Source organism: Hemitrygon akajei, chromosome 4 (genome assembly GCF_048418815.1).
Source record: "Hemitrygon akajei chromosome 4, sHemAka1.3, whole genome shotgun sequence".
NCBI lineage: Eukaryota > Metazoa > Chordata > Chondrichthyes > Myliobatiformes > Dasyatidae > Hemitrygon > Hemitrygon akajei.
Genome location: NC_133127.1, coordinates 171,046,558 through 171,070,919, shown reverse-complemented (window position 1 = coordinate 171,070,919; position 24,362 = coordinate 171,046,558). Strand labels below are relative to the sequence as shown.

Here is a 24,362-nt window from a genome sequence, read left to right as displayed (position 1 = left end):
GTAATTAAATTCCACTTTACTGTAATATCTACTTAAATGCAAAATTTTTCTTTACCAATGTTGTCTGCAGAAACAGTCAGACCAACTGAAGACAGTTCAGCAGCCATTAGTGCATTCAGCAGAGTATCAGGTCGTTTCAGTTCCCATTGATTCCTGTTTCTTGAAACATCTGCTTCCATCACAATGACCCGGTCAACTGCAGAAGTAGCTAAATAAAGGAGAAATTAAGTGCAGCAACAGTCATATAGAGTCATACATTGCTATAAGTTTTCTGGGGAAAGAAGCTCTGTGGCATGTCACAATTTTTATAACATAGAAAACCTACAGCACAATACAGGCCCTTCGGCCCACGAAGTTGTGCTGAACATGTCCCTACATTAGAAATTACTAGGCTTACCTATAGCCCTCTATTTTTCTAAGCTCCATGTACCTATCCAAAAGTCTCTTAAAAGACCCTATCGTATCTGCCTCCACCACCGTTGCCGGCAGCCCATTTCACGCACTCACCACTCTCTAAGTAAAAAAACTTACCCCTGACATCTCTTCTGTACCTACTCCCCTGCACCTTAAACCTGTGTCCTCTTGTGGCAAACATTTCAGCCCTGGGAAAAAGCCTCTGACTATCCACACAATCAATGTCTCTCATCTTATACACCTCTATCAAGACACCTCTCATCCTCCGTCGCTCCAAAGAGAAAAGGCCAAGTTCACTCAACCTATTCTCATAAGGCATGCTCCCCAATCCAGGCAACATCCTTGTAAATCTCCTCTGCATCCTTTCTATGGTTTCCACATCCTTCCTGTAGAAAGGTGACCAGAATTGAGCACAGTACTCCAAGTGGGGTCTGACCAGGGTCCTATATAGCTGCCACATTACCTCTCAGCTCCTAAATTCAATTCCGTGATTGATGAAGGCCAATACACTGTACACCTTCTTAACCACAGAGTCAAACTGCGCTGCTGCTTTGAGCATCCCATAGACTCGGACCCCAAGATCCCTCTGATTCTTCACACTGCCAAGAGTCTTACCATTAATACTATATTCTGCCATCATATTTGACCTATCAAAATGAACCACCTCACAGTTATCTGGGTTGAACTCCATCTGCCACTTCTCAGCCCAGTTTTGCATCCTATCAATGTCCTGCTATAACCTCTGATAGCCCTCCACACTATCCACAACACCTCCAACCTTTGTGTCATCAGCAAATTTACTAACCCATCCCTCCACTTCTTCATCCAGGTCATTTATAAAATTCACGAAGAGTAAGGGTCCCAGAACAGATCCCTGAGGCACAACACTGGTCACCGACCTCCATGCAGAATATGACCCGTCTACAACCACTCTTTGCCTTCTGTGGGCAAGCCAGTTCTGGATTCACAAAGCAATGTCCCCTTGGATCCCATGCCTCCTTGCTTTCTCAATAAGCCTTGCATGGGATACCTTATCAAATGCCTTGCTGAAATTCATATACACTACATCTACTGCTCTTCCTTCATCAATGTGTTTAGTCACATCCTCAAAAAATTCAATCAGGCTTGTGAGGCATAACCTGCCCTTTACAAAGCCATGCTGACTATTCCTAATCATATTATATCTCTCCAAATGTTCATAAATCCTGCCTCTCAGGATCTTCTCCATCAACTTACCAACCACTGACTCACTGGTCTATAATTTCCTGGGCTATCTCTACTCCCTTTCTTGAATAAAGGAACAACATCCACAACCCTCCAATCCTCCGGAACCTCTCCCATCCCCATTAATGGTGCAAAGATCATCGCCAGAAGCTCAGCAATCTCCTCCCTCGCCTCCCACAGTAGCCTGGGGTATGTCTCACCCGGTCCTGGCAATTTATCCAACTTGATACTTTCCAAAAGCTCCAGCCCATCCTCTTTCTTAATATCTATATGCTCAAGCTTTTCAGTCTGCTGCAAGTCATCACTACAATCACCAAGATCCTTTTCCATAGTGAATACTGAAGTAAAGTATTCATTAAGTACCTCTGCTATTTCCTCCAGTTCCATACATACTTTCCCACTGTCACATTTGACAGGTCCTATTCTTTCACGTCTTATCCTCTTGCTCTTCACATACTTGTAGAATGCCTTGGGGTTTTCCTTAATCCTGCCTGCCGAGGCCTTCTCATGGCCCCTTCTGGCTCTCCTAATTTCCTTCTTAAGCTCCTTCCTATTAGCCTTATAATCTTCTAGATCTCTAACATTACCTAGCTCTCTGAACCTTTCGTAAGCTTTTCTTCTTGACTAGATTTATTACAGCCTTTGTACACTATGGTTCCTGTATCCTACCATAACTTCCCTGTGTCATTGGAATGTACCTATGCAGAACTCCACACAAATATCAACTGAACATTTACCACATTTCTTCCGTACTTTTCCCTGACAACATCTGCTTCCAATTTCCTGCCTGATAGCCTCATAATTCCTTTACTCCAATTAAACGCTTTTCTAACTTGTCTGTTCCTTTCTCTCTCCAATGCTATGGTAAAGGAGACAGAATTGTGATCACTATCTCCAAAATGCTCTCCCACTGAGAGATCTGACACCTGACCAGTTGTTAACTAACTCAAAATTTTGAAGTCACAAATTGCTGTAAGTGTGACCCAAGACAGAATAATGAGGCACCTATGGCTTTTGTGAATGATGTCTTTGTTCTTAAGCAGCAACATTGGAGGACTGTAAGAGAAACAGAAGAATAGAATAGAAATAGAGTGAATTAGATTCAAATCGGAAACTTAACAAATTATTTTTCAGGACCTAGACACTGCTGGTGAGGCAAGTATTTATTGTCCATTCCCAAAAGTCCTTGAGAAGGTGGTGATCATCTTTCTTATAGCACTCTCTTGTTCAACTTAATAACTTAACAATCTAATAACATAGGGAAACATATTAGATACCCAATGTTAGACTAAAATTGTTACATTTCATTCAGTTATATTAATTAACAGTTTAACTATTAGAAACTGTTGATTGTTAAATAATGGTACTAATATGGGAATTAGAAACACATCAATAGAGTAGAGTAAAATGAATGAACAGTAAAATTATTATGTACCTTCCATGTGAGAAGATGTAACTTCCAAAGTTTTACTTGCTAGGTCATCCATAAAACTTCCTGCCTCGATGAACTGCCATTTCTTTTGTTTAAGGTTGTTACCTTCCTTGTGGGTCAGTCTCTTGTTTAAAAGATCCAATTCCTAAAATATATTAGCATATAAAGCATCTTTGCTAATTTATCTTTTAGAATAATTATCTCAAATTCAAGGCAGTATTATAATCTTGGTGAATTTTAGATTTGTGGAAATTCATGGCACCAAAGAAAGACATTCCACTCCTCATATACTTGCTTACCAGAAATGGATTTCTGGTTAATCTCATTTCCCAAGTTTTGGTTATAGCCCTTCTGATATGGCTCTCAAAGGTTTCATACTGTATGTTTTAAAGTGAGGTGCAGCTTTCTCCTTTTATCCTGCAAGTTCCAGACTCATTGACTATTTTTCAACTCTCCTCAAATTCTTTGACTGAGTGAATTAAAATGTACCCTTCTAGGTTACTGACATTTCTGCAAAGGGAAATATGCCTTTTGAGTTCGGCTTGCCTGGGCTCTTCATTATTCCTCACAATTAAATTGTCAGAAGTTGATGAGTTGAGCTGAAAGGCCTGTTTTCTATGACTTCTACCAGTTGGAATGTCAGGCTACAATTATGTTAGTTTGATGCCACTTAATGCAGTTTTGGTTACCATGCTTTAGAAATCTGTGCTTAAGCTAGAGAGTCCTCCTAGACCGGAGGATTTGAGTTATAAGGAGAGACTGGATAGGCTTGGACTGATTACCCTGGAAAGAAGGAAGGGTGAGATGTGACCTTATAGTTTATAAAACTATGAGGGCCATAAGGTTGAGGTTGATAAGAGCAGTCTTTTCCCCCGAATAGATTAATCTAGAACTAGAAAGCATTGGTTCACAGTGAGGGGAAAGATTTAAAGTGATCTAAGAGGCAAGTTTTTCCATACAGATGGGGATGGGTATATTGAACCAAGGGTACAATTACAATGTTTAAAAAGCATTTAGCCAGGTAAAAGGATAGGAAAGGTTTAGAGGGATACATGCCAAATGGGATTAGCTCAGATGGGCGACTTAGTTGGCATGGACAAGTTTGGACAAAGGACCGGATTTTGTGCTATAAAACTCCAGATGTATAAAAAAAGATGGTGGTGGTGCTGGTGCTGGTGAAGGAATGGATTGGGGCAAAGACAATGCCTGTGATAATTTGAGGCCATGGTTTCAGTGGGGATCATAGGGGAAGTTAAAGAATTTTAAAGAAGGGTAACATTTTGGTGCTTTGCAAATAGCAGGTCAAGACATAGTCTAATGTATAGGAAAATACTCTCAAAAGACCGAGCCTGGCCAACCTCTCCCTGTATCTCAGGCACCTAGTCCTGGCAGCGTCCTTGTAAATCTTTGCTGCACTCTTTTCAATTTTACCACAACTTTCCAAAAACAGGGTGACCAAAAGTGTAGAAGGTACTCCAACTTTAACCTCACCAACGACTTATACAACCACAACAATGTCCCAGTTCCTATACTCAGTGCCCTGATGAACGCCAGCATGTTAAATGCCTTTTTCACCACCCTATCTACCTGTGATGCCCCTTGCAACAAACTGTGCACTCTATTCCTCAGTTCCTATGTTCCATTACACTCCCTATAGTGCCCTACTATTCAGAGTATGTCCTATATTGGTTTGACTGTCCAAGAATGCATCACTTTACACTTCTCTGTATTGAAATCCATTTGCTAGTTCTCAGCCCACTTCCTTTCTGATCAAGATTCCCCTGTAAGCTATGATAACATTCTTCACTGTCAACAATACCTCCTAATTTTTTACCATCCACAAACTTACTGATTGGGCCTTGTGTATTTCCACCCAATTCATTTGTATAAATAACAAATAGCAAGAGTACCAAAACTGACCACTGCAGTACACTATTAGTCACTGGCCTCCATTCCAAGGGAAAACCTTCAAACATCACTCTCTGTTTCCCAACTCTGAACTAATATTGAATCCACTTAACTAACTCTCCCTGGATTCTTTGAGAACAAACCTTCTACAGCTCATCATGCTAGAACGTGTCGAAAGCCTTGCAAAAGTCCAAATATACAGCCTCCACTGTCCTAGCCTCATCTATCTTTGTGGATACCTCTTTAAAAAACTAAAAAAGACACGTTATACACTACTTCCCTTGCACTAAGCCATGCAGATCCCTAATCAGAATGTCTATCCAAATGCCAGCAGATCCTGTCTTCAGAATTCCCTCCAGTAAATTCCCCACCACTTATGTCATACTGACCAGCCTGTAGTTTCCAAGCTTGGCCTTGCTACACTTCATAAACAAAGGAACAACATTAGCCACCTTCCATTTAATCCTTGGGAACTTCACCAGTGCTTAATGCTTAAACAAATATCTCTATGAGGGCATTTACAATTTCTTTTCTTTTACAATTTCTATGGTAGGGATTTAACCACCTTAAAAATGGCAGCCATCACCTATGGGTCGAGAATCAGGTGGCCCTGTTAATCTCTAGTGGACCTACTCTCTCCTCAACCATCATTATACTCATAACATAGCTACAGAAAGCTCTTGAGAATTTCCTGAAACTTTCCTACCAGGATCATCTTATTCCCTCTTCCTGGCCTCGTGATTTCCCTCTTAAAAGAAATCTTAATCCTTTTTAAATTCTTCACGGGATTTCCTCATCCCTGACTTCCTAAACCCAATGCAGGGCACACTATCCTTGTTCAATCTAGGGGAAAGAGAGACTGAGAGCAGAAGTGTGCGAAGTAGCTGAGATACAGTCAAAGGTTCTCTCCATTATGGTGGAGGGAAAACAACCATTCTTTTTAAGTATCTTCTGTTACTTTTGGAAGAGTACCTTTATAATTCATTGGAAAGATGTTACTCATTGTCAGATTTGTCTCAGAAAATAAACAAAGTGACTGAAATTCTGCAAACTTTACTCAATGTGAGCATTGGGTCACTTCCGGATCAGTGAGAATAAGAGTGTTGTCAATGAATCATATGTAGATGGACAGCTGCTTGCATCTGACTTACAATCCAAGCCTTAGGTAAAATTTAAGCATGGTTGCTTTAACTTGGTAAGTGGGAAGACCAGGCCAAATACCCTAATATGTCCTTCTGATTGTCTTGTTAGGAGTTTTCTTCACTAAATCCAACCACTCTGAACACATCACATTTGCTGGTGGAGGCCATGTTAATCCTCCAAGTATTTTAGAGCAAAATGCCTGCTAAAATTTAAGAATTTGTGAGCTTTTCCTTACTAGTCATCCTCTTTATTTTAGATTGCTCAAGATATTATATTTTAAGAGAATGGTTATTAATCTATTCAGGGGAAAAGGCTGTGCTTATCAACCTTATCTATGGCCCTCATAGTTTTATAAACCTCTATAAGGTCATATCTCACCATTCCCTCTTTCCAGGGAATCAGTACACTTTAAGAGGGTCCACACTAATTTTTTCTTTTAGAAGACATAACAGCCATTTCCTTTACCTCCTTTTGCTGGGAATCTTCATGATGCAGTTCTCCATCCAGCCGTATTTCAAACTTTATACCACCCTTTTGAGGAAGAGAAGTTTTGTGTGACTATTTATTATGAAACATTAGATTATTGCCTTTCAAATATACTGCATCAGGAATCCACTACGAACAGTGACATACTCCAAAGTATTGCCAGGAAATGTGAGTTCACAATTCACCTTGTGTTCTTGTTCTACTTCTTCACTTTCCAATGGATGATGAAATCTCATCTGTTTCAGTTCTTCCTCAATAACCTAGGAAGTGTAAAATATATTGAATAGTTGAGTAAAAAATTCAGAACACGAGAGAACGTGTTTCTATTGTATAACTATTTTGTTAATGTGTTTATGGCCTGGAGTTCATTTTGATTCATGATCTAAATTTACAATTTTGGGAGGAAGAAAACACGATAAACCATGAAATTCTCTTTATATGTTATTTTTGTGCAGTTTCTTTTAAATGGAATGACTGAAACTTATCCAACACTGTATCATTGAACCTGGGCAATCAGACACACTTCTGCACATGCACTCTCACTTCTGTTTTCCATTGAAATTTTGAAGAGAAATATGTACAGACAGAATATTAGTTTACAAGATTATGTTCAGTAGCAATGACAGTGAAACTGGTAATCAGCTTCATTATTCTAAGAAATCTTGTAAGAATTTGGAACGGTAAGAAATCTCTTGATTTTTACAGATATATATACAGTATGCACAGTACTGTATGTTTAAAGAACCTGAAATTCATGAAAGTTCAAGAATCTTCCTACCATAATAATGGAAAAGGCCATGAAGAGCATAACGACAACATTATTTGTCATTACATTATCATTCCAAATACTGCTGAACATATCTTGTAAACTAATCTGTACATATTTCTCTTCAAAAGTCTTAGGTAAAAATCTAGGGTGCCTAAGACTTTTGCACAGTACTGTATTTGTCAGCATAGAGCAGAGAGAGAATTTGTAAATCTGTTGGGAGCGAAGGATGTTGGAAATCGCGAGGCTGGAGCCCCATGGGAGGGATGTGGACCGGTGGCAAAGAAGCAGTGCCAGGAATGGAGGGGGCGGGGGCGGGGTGTGGGTGCAGACACACCCAGCCCTGAGACAGCAGGCAAGGTCATTTGATTCTAAGCAATTAGTTTATTGATCATTACAAATCTGTCTCTGGTGCTTACTGCTCCCTCCCCTCTCCCTTCCCCTTTCTCCAACCATGATTTCCCTCTCCCTATCCCCTTCCCACTTTCTGTCTACAATAGAGACCCAAATCAGAATCAAGTTTATTATCACTCACATATGTCACGAAATTTGTTTTTTTTTGTGGCAGCAGTACAGTGCAATACATAAAATTACTACAAAAGTCTTAGGCCCCTTAGCTATATATATGTTTCCATGCCTTTTGCACAGTACTGTATCTAATCTTCCTTTGGCACAATGTTAAGGCTTTGAAAAATGAATTAAAATTTGCATATTTTGGTTCCTTCTTGCTGTCTATGTGAATCCTTTAATATGATTGTTATTCAGCTGGCTTGATGACACCAGAGCTACAAGGTGCATAAGTTCTTACAAACTGTCACCTGATTCCAGCAGCACTAGCAAAAGAAAGTTCCTACCAAAGGGATTGCAAGAGAGATTGCCAAAGAGATTACGGAATTGATGGCTTTGTGGCCATGTTTGCAGATGATACAAAGACAGGAGGCAGAGAAGGTAGTCTTGTAGAAGCAGTTGGAAAGATTAGGAGCAAACACGAGGAAATCTACAGATGCTGGAAATTCAAACAACAACACACACAAAATGCTGGTAGACCCTTCGTCCTTCGAGACGAAGGGTCTCAGCCCGAAACGTCAGCAGCGCTTCTCCCTATAGATGCTGCCTAGCCTGCTGTGGAAAGATTAGGAGAATGGGCAAGGAAGTGGCAGATGGAATACAAGGTTGGGAACTGTATGATCACACATCTTGGTAGAAGGAACCAAGGCATAAGACTACTTTCTAAACAGGGAGCAAATTCGGAAATTGGAGGTGCAAAGGGACTTGGAAGTCTTAGTGCAACATTCCTAAAGATTAACTTGCAGGTTGAGTCAGTAGTAAAGAAGGAACATGCAATATTGGCATTCATTTTATGAGTATTAGTGAAAAAAAGCAAGGATGGAATGCTGAGATGTAATAAGGCATTGGTTAGACTGCATTTGGGACATTGTGAGCAGTTTTGGGCCCATATTTAAAAAAGGATATACGGGCAATGGAGATGGTCCAGAGAAGTTTACAAGAATGAAAGAATTAACATATAGGGAGTGTTTGATGGTTCTGGACCTGTACTCACTAGATTTTAGAAGACATGAGGGGTGAATTTCATTGAAACTTACCAAATATTGAAAGGCCTGGATAGAGTGGATATGGAGAGGATGTATCCAATTGCAGGAGATTCTAGGACCAGAGTGCACAGCCTCAGGATAGAAGAGTGTCCCCTTAGAACAGGGATGAGGAGGAATTTCTTTAGCCAGGGGTGGTGAATCTGTGGAATTCATTGCCACAGACTGATGTGGAGGCCAAGTCAATCGGTATATTTAAAGTACAGGTGGATAGGTTCTTGATTCAGAAGAGTGTCAAAGGTTACAGGAGAAGGCAGGGGAACAAGGTAGAGAGGGAAAATAAATCTACCATGATGTGATGGTGTAGCATACTCAATGGGCTGAATGGCCTAATTCTGCTCCTGTTTTATGGTCTTATAGAACTTAGTGACGATCTTTCAGCTCAGCAGTGAACTCAGATTCTGGGACTTTCAGAAAGAAGCTACTCATACCTCAGACCTATGGAAATTGTATTCTTGGAAATAAGGCTGGACTTTACAGGACACTGAGAATTACTGAAAATCAAATGTTAGAATATGAAACTCACCACTTTTGAATAATTGATTTAAAAACTACTCAGCTAATGTACCTTGTTAAATTTCATTGGATTAAAACTAAGTAAATTATTAAATATAATAGCAACTTCAGTATTAATCTTCACTACCTGACCAGGATCTTTCTCTTTGCTGAGCTCCTGAAGATAAGCCATTTCGTCTCTGGGACTTGCTTGGTTGATATCATACGTCTCACTTGAAACACAAGTGTGATTCTAGAATGCATGTAATCAGAAGAGAATCAGTGCTACTATATTCCTCTATTTTCTCCCAAAAGAAACTACAAAATGCTAAATGCAGGAGCGAATATTATGCTAGTCTTTATTGCAGGAAGATAAGAGTCCAGGAACATGGATATCTTCTTGTAGATACATAGGGTGTTGGTAAAATCCCAAATGGAGTTCTGTGTGCTTTATCTGAGGAAAGGTATGCTTGATATAAATGAGTACAAAGAAGCTTAACTACTCTGATTCCTGTGGTGGCAGAAATGGTGAAAGATTCAGCATGTCATCTAAAGCTTTGACAAACTTCTATAGATGCAAGGTGGAGAGTATACTGACTGGTTATATCATGGCCTAGTATGGAAACACCAATGCCTTTGAATGGAAAATCCTCCAAAAAGTAGTGGAATCAGCCCATCAACTCGAGAAATTCTGCAGATGCTGGAAATCCAAAGCAACATGCACAAAATACTGGAGGAACTCACCATGTCAGGCAGCATCTATGGAAATGAATGAAGAGTCGACGTTTTGGGCCAAGTCCTGAAGAAACAATGTCTATCTACTCATTTCCATTGATGCTGCCTGACATGCTGAGTTCCTCCAACATATTGAATACAGCCCAATCCATCGCACGTAAAGCCCTCCCTGCAATGACCTCATCTACAATGAGTGCTATCTCAGAAAAGCTGTATCCATCATCAAGGATACAGGTCATCCAGATCATGGTCTCTTCTCACTGCTGTCATCACAGGAGCCTTGGGTCCTACACCACTCATTTCAGGAACAGTTATTACTCTTCAACCATCAGGCTCCTGAACCAGAGTGAATAAAATCACCCACCCCAACACTGAACTGATTCCACAAATTATGGACTCAATTTCAAGGACACTGCAGCTCATGTTCTCAATATTTGTTACTTACTTATGTATTTATTATTATTTTGTCTTTCTTTTTGTATTTGGACAATTTGTTGTCATTTGCACATTGGTTATTTGTCTGTCTTTGTGTGCAGTTTTTCTTTGATTCTGTGTTACTGTGTGTTTACTGTGAATGCCCACAAGAAAATGTATCTCAGGTTAGTTTATGATGACCTGTATGTACTTTGAGAGATTGGGTTGGTTGGGCCTGTTTTCACTGAAATATACAAGAATAACAGGAGCTCTCATAGAAACCTATGAATTTGTAACAGGACCAGACACATGAGATACAGGAAGATGTCTTTGAGTCCAGAACTAGGAGTCATAGTGGGATATGGAGCATACAATTCGGAATCAAGATAAAGATACATTTCTTCACAGGCCATTTCTTAAGGGATGATAAGATATAGATAGATATGTAGGAACTGGGTACCTAAGTTCATGATCAATGATGACCACATTGAATAGTTGAATGGGGCTCAGGGGCAAAATGGGGTTTGCCCACAGATTCTTCAGTAATATTCTGAGCTTGAAGGCAGCATTGCAGATTAGGAAAAGGTAGGGTAAGTGTCATTTGTTGTCTTCCTGACATGCCAACTTGTATTAGAGCAGAGATTGATTAAATCTAGGCTGACAGAGCTAACTACAAGTCCCTAACAATATATGGTACACTTAGTAAAGCATAATATAGTGCAGAAACACTATAATAATTCCATTCCTGTAGAAATATTACTATATGAGTTCCCTTATTATCAATGAAGTGTGTAAACATCCCACAGACATTTTCATGTTAATAGACTAACAATGAAGAGGATGTGTATGATATGGGTGGTGTGGACAAGGTGCTGAATATTCTTAGTGCCTAATTCAACAAGAATATTTTGCACATCTCCTTAAAGCAACATTATTGAAATAATATATAGGACAGCAAGTTAAAATATCTCATAGCGGTTTATAAAAAAAACTTAATCAGAAATGGATTCCTTTGTTCATTTTATTTTCTAACCTGCTGTAAGAGGTGAAAATATGAAACTATTGTGGTGGGAGGACTAAAATATACTTCACAACAGCTATTCCTGAATCCTGGGGAGACAGAAAGCCAGGTAGCCAAATTATCATAATTAAGATAAATGATGTTGAACGGTTCAAAGGCACCAATCTGTGTCACAGTGTTTTATAGCGTGGTTCAGCTTATGTTAACATATATCAAATTGATGTTACACGTCTGCAAATAGTTCCACTCCTTACCTCCTGTTCTTCTATTTTTTCTTTAATTTCTTTCACCTCATACTGATACTGTTGCCTTATTTCCTTAAGTTGCTGACAATATTCCTGAGAAATAACAAATCAGTGCTTGAAAACTATACTCCTTCTATGTTAGTCATAAAGAAAATGCCATTGACATCTATTAAGATCCTGAGATTCTGTGCATGCTTCCTAGAAAATAGTTCCTAGGAAAATTTAGATAAAGTAAGATTTCCTGAAATCTTTGCAATGCACAGCATTGTGACTGAATTACAGATTTGCTCAACATGGCAATTAGTTATAATGCACAATGGAGATTCCGTGGTGAAGATAGAGTAAATTCTAACAAGCCATGGAGTCATAGAGAGATATGGCACAGAATTGGGGCATTTTGCCCACTAAGTCTGTGCCAACTAGCAAACATTCACTTTTATGTCAGTCCTATCCTAACTCACTTGATTCTCTCCAAGTTCCCAATAGAAACAACACCAAGTCACCTAACCCCACATCCCCCTCCCCGACCCCATGATTCTACACACCAGAGGCAATTCACAGTGGCCAATTATCGTACCCACCTGTATACTTTAGGGATGTGGGAGTAAACCAAAACACCTGGGAAAACTCATGTGGTCACAGGGAAAAGTACAAACTCCGTACGGGATTAAAACAAAATTGCTGCAACTGTGAGATGCCGGCTCTACTAGCTTTGCCTCCGTGCTATCCTGAGGTCTTAAGTACATACTGTACTTCTTGCTCTGACGCAAGTCCAAATACGCCATTGTGCTTATTGCAAGCTAACTTCAGTTCCCTAAGTGACACAAGACATAATTTCAAGCACCATACTTTCATTTACTGGTGAAGGATACTTTATACATTCCAGTATCTTATCTTGAACATCAACAAAGTGATGTACAGTATAACTATCATACGGTTTTCTGTGTCACTGCGATTTTATTCAAGGTATGAATTAGTGGGGCCCCAAAATAATTATTTGTCAAGCAAGGCTTTGGAATTGTGGATTAAATTAATTCAATTTCTGGTGCTCCACACAAAACTATATTGTCTAACTCCATATATAAGGAAGACAGACACATATGTTTTGGTCCTGTTCTGTACTGAAACATTTCTGGAAGTCTATTTTCTCTACAATTTCTTAAGTTTTAAAAATTAATTTACAACCTAATAAATTGGCAGTTTTATTTGGTATAATCCCTCAATATATTCATGGTATTTCTTCATCAGACCAACATGGAATTGCATCTGTTACATTATTGGCCAGAAGGGCTATTTTGTTGAAGTGGAAAGATGTTTCTGCTCCTACTTTGATACAATGGTTTTCTCAGGTGATGTTGTCTTAGTTTGGAGAAAATCAGAAGTCGAACTTTCTGAGAAAAGGTGGGGTTCATTTGCCTGCTACTATCATTTGATTGAGTTAATTAATATGGTCTTCCGATTTTTCTTTAAGTAGATTTGAGTTGGCGGATTGATGTTTTTTTATGGAAGCTCGTATGATGTATAGCTCTGGGGTTGTGCTCCCAATGGGGTTTTTTTGTTTGTTTGTTTTTTTTTCAGCTAGTAGGGGTTTTTTTTTAGTTAGTAGGGGTTCATTTTTTCCTTCTTTCTCTTTCAAAAAAATATTCTTATCACTTTATTTTCTCTTATTATTATTGATATATTGCTTAGCTTTGTTAATCAGTTATTTGCTAATTTAATTCCTTATTGTATATAATGACATATTGACTTAATGTATCTTTTTTTGATAATTTTCAATAATAATTAATAAAAAGATTTTTAAAATGAAATAAGGAACAGTGCACTACAAGTAATTTTGATTGGTGTGTGGTGCTAGCAAATTTTTGTGGATAACAAAAACAAAGAGTTTTATAATACAGCTTAAATTCATCCCTGAGTCTGATTTTTCACTTAGTTGAGAACAATTGACCCATAAAATCCATTCCATTTCACTGCACTGCATTCACATTCAAGTGAGTAACTTCCAGCTTCTTAAGTGGCTTACCTCGTCATTTGTTCCTTTTTTCTTTCCTTTCTCATCAGAATGCTGTCTAGCCTGTACATCGGGATACTGTTTTCGATGACTAGAAGGGTCTGATGATGGTGGGCGTATACCCTGTAGCATACGTGCCATAAATCAAAGTAATAGAAACTTTTTCATTAGAAGTAGTAACAAAACTATTTCCACATGATCAATTTCAAATATAGCTACTTACCAATTGTTTCTCTACTTTAATCTTATATTGTTGTGCTTCCATTTTCCTTTGAATGTATTGTTCGTGTGCCACATGTGGCCTGAAACAACAAACCTGGGGATGTTTATCAGGGTTTTTTCTATTGGACTCATTTGCTCTATTAATTAACTCCCATGTCCCCAATTGAAATTGAGAAATGAAAAACAGAATTACTTTTCATTCACAATAAACCAAATGAAGACCTGGAAGACCTATTTTGCTACAAGATGCATATTATTTCATTTTGCAAACATCCATTGCAGAAGTAATTATACACAGAGATATCAGCGTAGCTGATCACAATCTCAGTTGAAAATGTAGCCCAACCTTTTGGCAGCTCTACTTCACCTACAGAGTGAATGATTTCCCAAGGCAGGAGGATCATTCTGTGAAGGACACTACTGTGGTTAGCTTCAAAGAAACTTCTCTATTTTAAAAAAATGACGAAAGCAACACTTAACTGCCTTCTGAAAAATGCATGCAAAGTATTATTTCAAAATGCAGTTTGGTCTTTAGGCTCAAAATCTTTAATTTTTTACAGATATACAGTAATTGGTAAAGAATACAGATGTGTACCATTGGATTGCATCATGATTCACCCTCTGTCTATGATCTTCAATTAAACAGTTGAAATTGGGCACGGGTGAAGCTAAGTGTTCATTTCGTCTGTTCTCCAAGTAATCTAGATAACCATGATAATGTCCGTATCGTCCATCAGACTTGGGAGACTGTGGTTTCACAGGTGATAGGTGGTTAAATTGCTGCAGGGATATTTAACAAAACTGTTTTAATTTTTTCATTTTAATAATAATTATGTTCTAGAATCAGAATTTAATTACGTCTGAATTTAATCAATAAACAGTTGCAATAAATCATTTTTATCGAATTCCCTGCAAACAGAGAAGGTAGACTAGCTGCATTACATCTTCTTTAGTGAGCGCAAAATATTGTCCCCCCCCCTTTGGAAATGCTGTGGATTATCATTATTATAAGTTCTATTAAGAGACATACTAAGCATGTAACTTATGGTATAATGAATTACCTTGAAGTATTGAACTTCTGTTGGCAAATAATAACTCACAATATACAACCATAATGTAAAGGATAGTCATGAAGTGCTTGGGTGTCGTGGGGATTCATAGTGTTCCAGTTATTGAACCAGGATCTGGCATTTGGATATGCATTTAGAGGTACAATATTACATCGAACCTCAACAGCTGGGGAATTCTGCACAATTGAATTGCTTCCCATATTTCCATTTTTTTCTCCAGAATGACCTACTGAAATTATTTTATTACAGTGCAGAACAGGCCCTTCTGGCCCAGTGAGCCATGCCACCCTGCAATCTACTCATTTAACACCAGCCTAATCACAGGACAATTTACAATGATCAATTAACTTACTAATCGGTATGTCTTTGGACTGTGGGAGGAAACCAGAGTACCTGGTGGAAACACATGCAGTCACGGGGAGAACAAACAAACATTTTACAGATGGCGCTGGAACTGAACCCTGAACTCGAACGCCCCCCCCAAGCTGTAATAGCATTGTACTACTGTGCCCCCCCTTTCTAGGATATAAACTTGGTAAAAATACTGATTGTCTCTGAAAGACCAACCCTATGTCCCCGCCGTGTGAGGTGGAAATGGGTAAGAATGGCCAACAGGGTTCTTGTGAAGCTGTATCGGGCAATCCCCATGTATAGTGGATACAGAAACATCCACACCAACCATACCATCAACTTTGGTTGATGCAAACAGGAGGCCTATGCTCCATTGGGAGTTAAAAGCCCAAGAAGAAGAAAAAGTAGTAAAATAATGTTAACGATTAGGAGACCAGACTATGATAAAACCCTTGTGTGGTTTATTACTGTGATTAGGGAAAGGAGCATCCTTAACATGTCTGACTACACATTACAGAAGTAAAGACCATTCAGAAATATTTCATTTTCTGCAAGACACTTGGAAGTGTCTTGGGCTCATTATAGGCTCCATATGTACACTTGGTATTTAAGTTATTACAATCCTGATTCCTTGGTATAAATAATTTCCACTGGACCACAGTTGTGATCTTTGTCAGTATGCGTGAGTACACGCAGACCCTTTATACTGTACCTTGATATTTGGTCTGTTAACCACTCCTGCTGGCTTCCATCTACAATGAGCTGGTAGCAGTTTCTTATTCACACATTGCTTCATTGGTTTCTTCACATCACATTTACCTTTTTGTATCTTTGGAGCTTGCAGGCAAAGACAATAATGGACAATGGATTAATAACTGACGTATTTCCAAATGTTTTACAGTATATTTCATACATCATCTCTTCCTTTCTGTCAATTACAAAAAAACCACCCAGATAGAAGGCGTCGTAACATAATTCATTTGAAATATATTTTTGAACAGCTTACGAAGTTATTAAGTTTTAAAACTTGGTACATGTTGAGTAAATGACAAAAGTAGCAAGAATTGGCTCAGTCAATGTCAGTATCTCCCAGGCTGCTGGGTTACAAGTTAAAGAGAGGTTTCAGAGGAGGGAGTTGCTTCCTACCTAGCTAGTCCATTCTATAAATACCACAGGGGGAAAATGAATACGTAATAATGACAAATACCATATTACAGTTTTGTTAATTAAATCAATGCAATCACAATTAGGAGAGTCAGAAAATGCAATATGACTATTTAACGCTACTGTGCAAAGTCAAAATAAACAGTCCCAATCTAATTCAACTCCAACACTCAACCCTTCCATCCACTTAATCTAATGAATTCCTGACAGCATTGCATAGGCCAGTAAATGCTGAGGCACATTTAGTTAAAAATAAAGTGCTGTTCTACCTGGTCTTGGGGTAGTCTTAGTAGGTCTGGGTGATGACGACTTCCTTCCATGAATGACTGTATGGCTGAATTCTTCCTTTAACAGCTGGAAACATAATACAAACACAGATGTTGTTTATTTTACTGACAGAAATATGACCAAAATGTTGAAGATCCAGAGCAAAATTCAATTCACTGTGATGTTATTTTCCCTTATACAAATCTTATCATGATTAAATTGGTCAGTTTTTAAAGCAGCTTCTAGTTTTCGAATTAATAATTCAGGGATGTCCATGGGAGATGAATTGTTAATTACATTATGATATTTTGCAATAAAAATATAAAATATTCCAATTCATTGCATTAGGACCTCTAGATAGTGTTCATGTTTTTAGCTTAAAATGGACAATAAATAAAACTTAATGTAGATATATTGAAAGTAAAATAAAATAAAATTAACAGAATCTTACCTCAGGACTTAGGTATTTTCTGATACGCTTTTCTAAGAATGGCTTTTTTAATATTGAATTGATAGATGGTCTGTCACGGGGATTAACTTTAAATAGCTGAGCCAACAAGATCCGCAGGTCATAAGAGTATCTGGGATGTATTGGCGCATAGTGACCTTTGCAGATCTTCACCACTAACTGATGTAAATTAGTGCCCTCAAACTGCAAAATAAAATCACTGAAATCTTACCCCAAAATGTGATCAACGTTAGTATAAATAATACCAGTCTGCTCATCCGCAATGCATTATTACACGCATACCTTCATGTGCTCAATCTAAATCAATTCAGCTCTTTAGTTACGGTACATCCCAACACCAGAAAGTACAGTTTATCATTGAAAAAACACAAAGGGTATAGTGATGGTAGAAATACTAATAAAGAAAACTAAAGCCCGCGGCAAATTCATTGCTTGCAGGTTCGGGGGTGTCATTTCAATCGAGGAACATGCTTGGTCCAGCTCATTATCTGCTGCCTTGATTTTCCCAGCCATCTTTACATTTTGCTCTGCATTTAATTTATTTGGCCTCGTGACCTTGCAGCCAATCTACTAAGCAGAGTGATCCATAGACAGCAGCACCTCTCAGATGGCAGATTCCATGGACCTGTCTTCTGGCTTTTTTACATCTTGCCATGATCAACAGTCTTTGAACAGGTTTTAAATGTTTCCGAAGATCAGAGACACTAAAAACCATCTAAATATTCTTAAATCTTTGCAAAATAAAAACAATCTACTGAAGATGTGTTTAACTGTTAGAAATTAATTAATAACATTGGTATTAAATAATAGAATTAGAAATCAATTTATCTTCTCAATCAACACGAGCAACTCATGCAAACCAATGGAGTGGTTTTCCATTGTGCCAGTCCACTGCGTCACACAGCAGTCGGGTCAGATGTGGAGTCCATCTGGCCTCTTCAGTTGAGGACACCTTGGCTTTGCCTTTGGATTCAGTGCTGAATCAAGCGGCAACGTGCAGGTTAGATGAACCAGGATTAGACTTCCAGCACATTAATTTAATTTAATTTATTTGTTTATTTACAGTGCGGAACAAGCCCTGAAGTTAACAGCTATAATTAAGTGGCCGAAATTCTTGAGATCAAAACTGCACTCTTTACAAAAAAAATGTTCGTTCATGGATGAGTAACGTCGCTGGGAAGTACAGCATTTATTGTGGCAATATTTAATTCTCTTAGGAAAGCAATTGCGAACCTTGAGTTCTGAGGGTATATGTAGTCAAAGTATTATAATATTACTGTTAGGTAGAGTTTCAACATTTCGTTGCCCAACTCTATTTAATTTGTAAAATCTTGGAAATGATTTAAGCACTATTTCATGCTAGTGGGAAGGAATAGAATTGTACTTAAATAAACATGTTTTGCATTTATATCGCAAACAAGAGAAAATCTGCAGATGCTGGAAATCTGAACAATACACACAAAATGCTGGAGGAACTTTGCATTTATATTCTTGAATTGATGGTGCACTGGCTATTTAGCATTCAAAGTTGCACATAAAAATGCATCATTGATATTAATTCTGATAACCATGGTACTTACTGGATGGTTCAGAGTGGATAACTCGTATAGGACACATCCAAGAGACCAAATATCACTATAAAAATCAAAAATAATTTCACAAACAATGAGAAAAGAAATCCATATAAAAGATTTAACTATAAATATAAATAATTGTGTTCAAAGAGTGCTAATTCAGTACAGAAGACTTCAATATAGTTGTGATGTTATTCCAAGAAAGGCCTTTACATGGTTTAACTTCACTGCAATATGTATTTTAAGGCAACATGTACAAACAAGCTGGAGGAACTCAACAGGTCGGACAGCATTCGTGGAAACAAGCAGTCAAAGTTTCGGGCCGAGAGCCCCAGTTTCCACGGATGCTGCTCAACCTGCTGAGTCCCTCCAGCTTGTTTGAACGTGTTGCTTTGACCACAGCATCTGCAGTGTACTTTGTATATTTTAAGGCATTGCCTTTGAATACAAGTGAATGCATTGATCATCATAAGGTCACAGTAGACCAGCCCCTGATAAATATTCTATTTAGTTTTGCCACCGATCTAATAAAATAACTACAGTCAGACAAAATTGTTTAATACTTTATTTCAATTTCTGCCTAATCTCTTTGCATGTTACACTTTGATTTTAAAAGATTCTATTTAAATGTAAAATATTTTCTTTTGCCATTATGTGATCAAAGTTTTAGGGAAATGAATCCTACAAGGTGTATCCTCACTGGCATATGGTTGAAAGCTAAGAGGATGCTCAGCTTGCATGGATAATATTTTAGCAACCCTCAGAAGTAGTCAGTTTTGTGATATGGACAGGGTGAGGAGGCACCAAGGCACAGCTCTGATGCTTTCCGTGTGGAGTTCACAGGATTTGCAGACCGTGTGTATTTTAACCAGGTGCTCCAGTTTCATCCCAACACCCAAAGTCATGTGTAGCAAGTAATTAGGAAGGCAAATTGTATTTTAGTCTTTAACACAAAGAAACTTAAGTACTGGAGTAACGACATATTACTACAATTATATAAAAACTTGATCAGGCTGTGCCTGGAATATTGTGCATCATTTTGGTTTCCTTACCTATAGAAAGACTATACCTACTATAAAGACATTGCTGTGAAGATTTACTGAACAGGTAGCAACAGTGGCTGGTTTGCCATACCAGGAACGATTGAGTAGATTATGGAAGTACATCTTCATCCCTTATCAGTAAAGCCTGTTACCACTTATCATGTCAACTAAAATGAGAATTTATTGACTGACTACATCATAGTAGGGCATAACACCAATGCCCTTGAACAGAAAAAGACTAAAAAATAGTAGATATAGCCCAGCCCATCATGGGTAAAGCCCTCTCCTCCATTAAGCACATCCCCATGGAGTACTGTCACAGAAAAGTAGCATCCATCATCAGAGACCCCCACCATCCAAGCCATGCTCTCCTCACTGCTGGCATCAAAAAGGAGGTACAGGAGCCTCAGGACCCACACCACCAGGTTCAAGAAAAGCTATCCCCTCGATCATCAGGCTCTTGAACCAGAGGGGATAACTTTACTCAACTTCACTTCCCCAACACTGAAGAGTTCCTACAACCCATGGAGTATCTATCAAGGACTCTTCATCTCATGTTCTTGATATTATTTTGCTTGTTTTTTTTCTGTTGTTTCTTTGTATTTACTGTGAATACCCCCAAGAAAAATGAATCTCGGGGTTCTATATGGTGACCTGTATGCACTTTGATAATCAATTTATTTTGAACTGTGAAATTTGATCATCTACTAGGCTCTATCTCAAAAGTAATCCCTCATCTTCTTCACCTGACTCCATCTGCCCATCATCCTCCACCTCTGCTGGCTCCTTCTCTCTTCTCTCTACTGACTATGCTTCTTTTATACAATTAGTCCCCATACAGGATCTCATCCAGAATCTCAACCATCTCCTTGCCTCAACAGAGGCTGCCTGATCTGCTGGGTTCCTCCAAGCATTTGTATTTTGCTCCTTATTCCAGCACCTGCAATACCTCCAGATCAGGGATAGGCTATTCAAGGGCTGAGATGAGGAGAAATTTCTTCTTGTTGAGGGAGGTGAATCTTTGGACTTCTCTATTCTTGAAGGCTGTGGAGGTTCAGTCACTGAGTTCATTAATTCAGGAAAGAAATAGATAGGTTCCTAGATATTAAGGGAATGAATAGATATGTGGATAGCACATTGATGTAGATCACTTATGATCACAAAGAATGGTACAGAAGGCTCACGGGGCCAGATTATCTACTGCTCCTTTTTCTAATGTTCTTATTGTTTACATTTGAATTATCTTCTCACTGGCCTGTAATTGATGAATCTTCCAATTTCAGAGAGGGATCTGAACTGCGATAACTTATTACCCTATTCACTGACTGGACTTAACTGAATCAATGCTGAACCAAATTTAGACCATAATATGTTTGCACTCGAATATTTTATGGTCAAAATTGGGTGATACTGAATAAAAGGTGATACTGGCAGAAGGATAAATGCAAAATACTCACGTTTTGTTGTTGTATGGTCGATTTTCACATATTTCAGGAGATAAATAGTATGGTGTTCCTATGCACGTATGTGCTAACTCCATGGTACTACAAGAAGAATGCAAAACAGGAAACCAAAATGGGAAAAACTAGCAACACAGTTATATGATGCAACATAAATAATTTGACATCTTTGAGCCACAGTATACATTTTAATATAAAACCACTCTCTGGAATAAAAATCAATTTGATTAGCGGCTTAATTAATTCAAATATTGGAAAAACTATTACGTGGCTCACAGCAACCTTACAAGCACTGATATCTGTAACACACTCCCATGGAGGTTTTCCTGAATAGTAGAAAACAAAATAATTCAAATAACAGTGTGTTATTAGTTAGTGCATTACTTTTACATAATCTGTTGTTGTTACAATTACCGGTAATTAATTCAATCACCACCTCAACACCAACACCAGCTCTATAGCAAAGAAAGCCCAGCAGCGTCTCTACTTTTTGCAAAGGCTGAGGAAAGTCCATTTCCCACCCTCTATCCTCATCACATTCTACAGGGGTTGTATTGAGAGCATCCTGAGCAGCTGCATCACTGCCTGGTTCGGAAATTGCACCATCTCGGATCGCAAGACCCTGCAGCGGATAGTGAGGTCAGCTGAGAAGATCATCGGGGTCTCTCTTCCCGCCATCATGGACATTTACACTACACACTGCATCCTCAAAGGAAACAGCATTATGAAGGACCCCATGCACCCCTCATACAATCTCTTCTCCCTCCTGCCATCTGGGAAAAGGCTCCGAAGCATTCGGGCTCTTACGACCAGACTATGTAACAGTTTCTTCCCCCAAGCTATCAGTCCCCTCAATACCCGAAGCCTGGACTGACACCTTGCCATACTGTCCTGTTTATTATTTATTGTAAATGCCTGCACTGTTTTTGTGCACTTTATGCAGTCCTGTGTAGGTCTGTAGTCTAGTATAGCTTTCTCTGTGTTGTTTTTTTATTACGTAGTTCAGTCTAGTTTTTTGTATTGTGTCATGTAACACCATGGTCCTGAAAAACATTGTCTCATTTTTACTGTGTACTGTACCAGCAGTTATGGTCGAAATGACAATAAAAGAGACTTGACTTGACTTGATAATTAATTTCATGGAAATGATTTTCATTTGTATCATGACAGCAATTCAATATTAGACTATGTGGAAGTAATATAATGGTCTACAATCAAATATTCTAAAAACAGAATAAACATCAGACTTGAGCTGAAGAAAAATTTTCCTGTTACTGAAAAATGTGATCCATTGTCAATAACAGACTACTGCTTCGTGGGTTCAAAGATAAAATTTAAAGCTGATTTTTGATTTCCAGTTTTGTTGACATTACAAATTCTTATGGGGAACAGATCTTCAGCATTTTGTATTAAGTATAAAACTACTTTTAAAATATCTTAACTACAATACAAGTCAAGAGGAAAAACTGCCTCAGAATCTCAGAGCATTTTCCCCATCTGCAAGAATTTTTCCAAGTGGTTGTAAAATGAAATTGAAAGGACACCTGATTCTTCAGCACTTTAGTTAAATGTCATTTAAAATTACTTTTGTAGACCCATAGACCTAACATCTTGCTTCTATGTATGAAATATGATTTAGCTTTAATATGTTTCAATATTTTTCCATTCAAAAAATTGAATTAAAATGATAATCCTGTTTACATTGTAGGAATCAAAAACTTGAACTGACACAACTTCTATGTTTTTATGGCAATTAGCAAAATGTGCAAAGTTAATGTACAAAGTGAGGTTCTCTTATAACCAGTGGTTGGAACAGCGTGTAGGAATAATTTAGATCTAATGTAAAATCTGGTTTTGTCATTTGAAAGAACACTTGCCTTTTGTCTATAACAGATTAATTTTCTCATCCACAGCCCTCAATGACTCATTTACAATTACTTGCGAAACCATCTTCCACCACTTTGTTAGGAGGAACATTACAGATTATGACAATGTTTGGAGTTAAAATAATTCTCCTCACCTATTTTCTCATTGGTTTGATTTAAAATCAGTTGTTGATTCATTCATCAAGGGAATAGATTTTCTCTATTTATGTCAAACGTTCCTGTCAACATGTTGAGTTATCTCTAAGCATACCTGATTTAACTTTTTTAACTTCCCTTCATAATTGAAGGCCATGGTATATCTTAGTTGAATTTTCCTGTATGCATTCCATTAGATTATTTGCATAAGAAAACAGTCATCTCAAAGACAACTTACTTGTTCAACGTGCGTGCTATTCCAAAGTCTCCTAGTTTTGCAGATTTTCCATTATTACAAAGAAAAATGTTCTAAGAATGAAAATGTTATTATTTTTCATACAAATATTCATGACAAAGACAGTACACTCACAAGAAAATTGTGACCATTATTTTCTAGTGTGAAAAACTAATGAGTAATTCCAGTCATGAAATTCACTATTTTTCCCAAATCCCAATTAATATCACAAAGTCAAAAGAAAAGAAGGAACATTAACATAGTTGCACTGTGTTTAATGCATTGGAACTGAAAGGTTTTGTATCACCACGATGAAATGAGGTATTGAAAAAATGGTCGCTCTTTATCAGGAGTGGCCATTGGAATATTGTCCTGAGGCCAGTGATATTCTAGTGGTATTAATTTATGACTTATTTCACTTGCTACTCCCAACATAAGGAAGTAGCAAGCAGTTTTGAACAGAAAAAGAATACACAGGTAAGAAACTCACAGGAGTACAGATATTTTAGGATTGTATACATTTCAGAAAGTCTTGTTAGCTTAATAATAAACTGAGTGTGGCACAACACAGTCTCCTAGAAT

At 38.0% G+C, this 24,362-nt stretch overlaps 1 protein-coding gene across 6 annotated transcripts in view; it reads right to left on the bottom strand.

Annotated features, from left to right (window-relative positions):
• The window catches only part of LOC140726946 (serine/threonine-protein kinase Nek5-like), a 47,541-nt gene that overhangs the window by 4,316 nt on the left and 18,863 nt on the right, over nucleotides 1-24,362 (bottom strand). For 3 of the 6 annotated variants that reach the window (XM_073043984.1, XM_073043985.1, XM_073043990.1), the window contains 15 exons: nucleotides 23,784-23,854; nucleotides 21,522-21,608; nucleotides 19,028-19,082; nucleotides 17,430-17,630; nucleotides 16,981-17,065; nucleotides 16,260-16,384; nucleotides 14,722-14,906; nucleotides 14,128-14,206; nucleotides 13,917-14,027; nucleotides 11,903-11,986; nucleotides 9,627-9,731; nucleotides 6,793-6,867; nucleotides 6,587-6,652; nucleotides 3,074-3,215; nucleotides 56-208 (listed from right to left, as the gene is read on the bottom strand). In XM_073043984.1, coding sequence (XP_072900085.1) covers nucleotides 56-208; nucleotides 3,074-3,215; nucleotides 6,587-6,652; nucleotides 6,793-6,867; nucleotides 9,627-9,731; nucleotides 11,903-11,986; nucleotides 13,917-14,027; nucleotides 14,128-14,206; nucleotides 14,722-14,906; nucleotides 16,260-16,384; nucleotides 16,981-17,065; nucleotides 17,430-17,630; nucleotides 19,028-19,082; nucleotides 21,522-21,608; nucleotides 23,784-23,854 — 1,624 coding nt within the window. The remainder of the gene's footprint in view (nucleotides 1-55; nucleotides 209-3,073; nucleotides 3,216-6,586; nucleotides 6,653-6,792; nucleotides 6,868-9,626; nucleotides 9,732-11,902; nucleotides 11,987-13,916; nucleotides 14,028-14,127; nucleotides 14,207-14,721; nucleotides 14,907-16,259; nucleotides 16,385-16,980; nucleotides 17,066-17,429; nucleotides 17,631-19,027; nucleotides 19,083-21,521; nucleotides 21,609-23,783; nucleotides 23,855-24,362) is intronic. The other 3 variants (XM_073043987.1, XM_073043986.1, XM_073043989.1) reach the window with 3 other exon arrangements.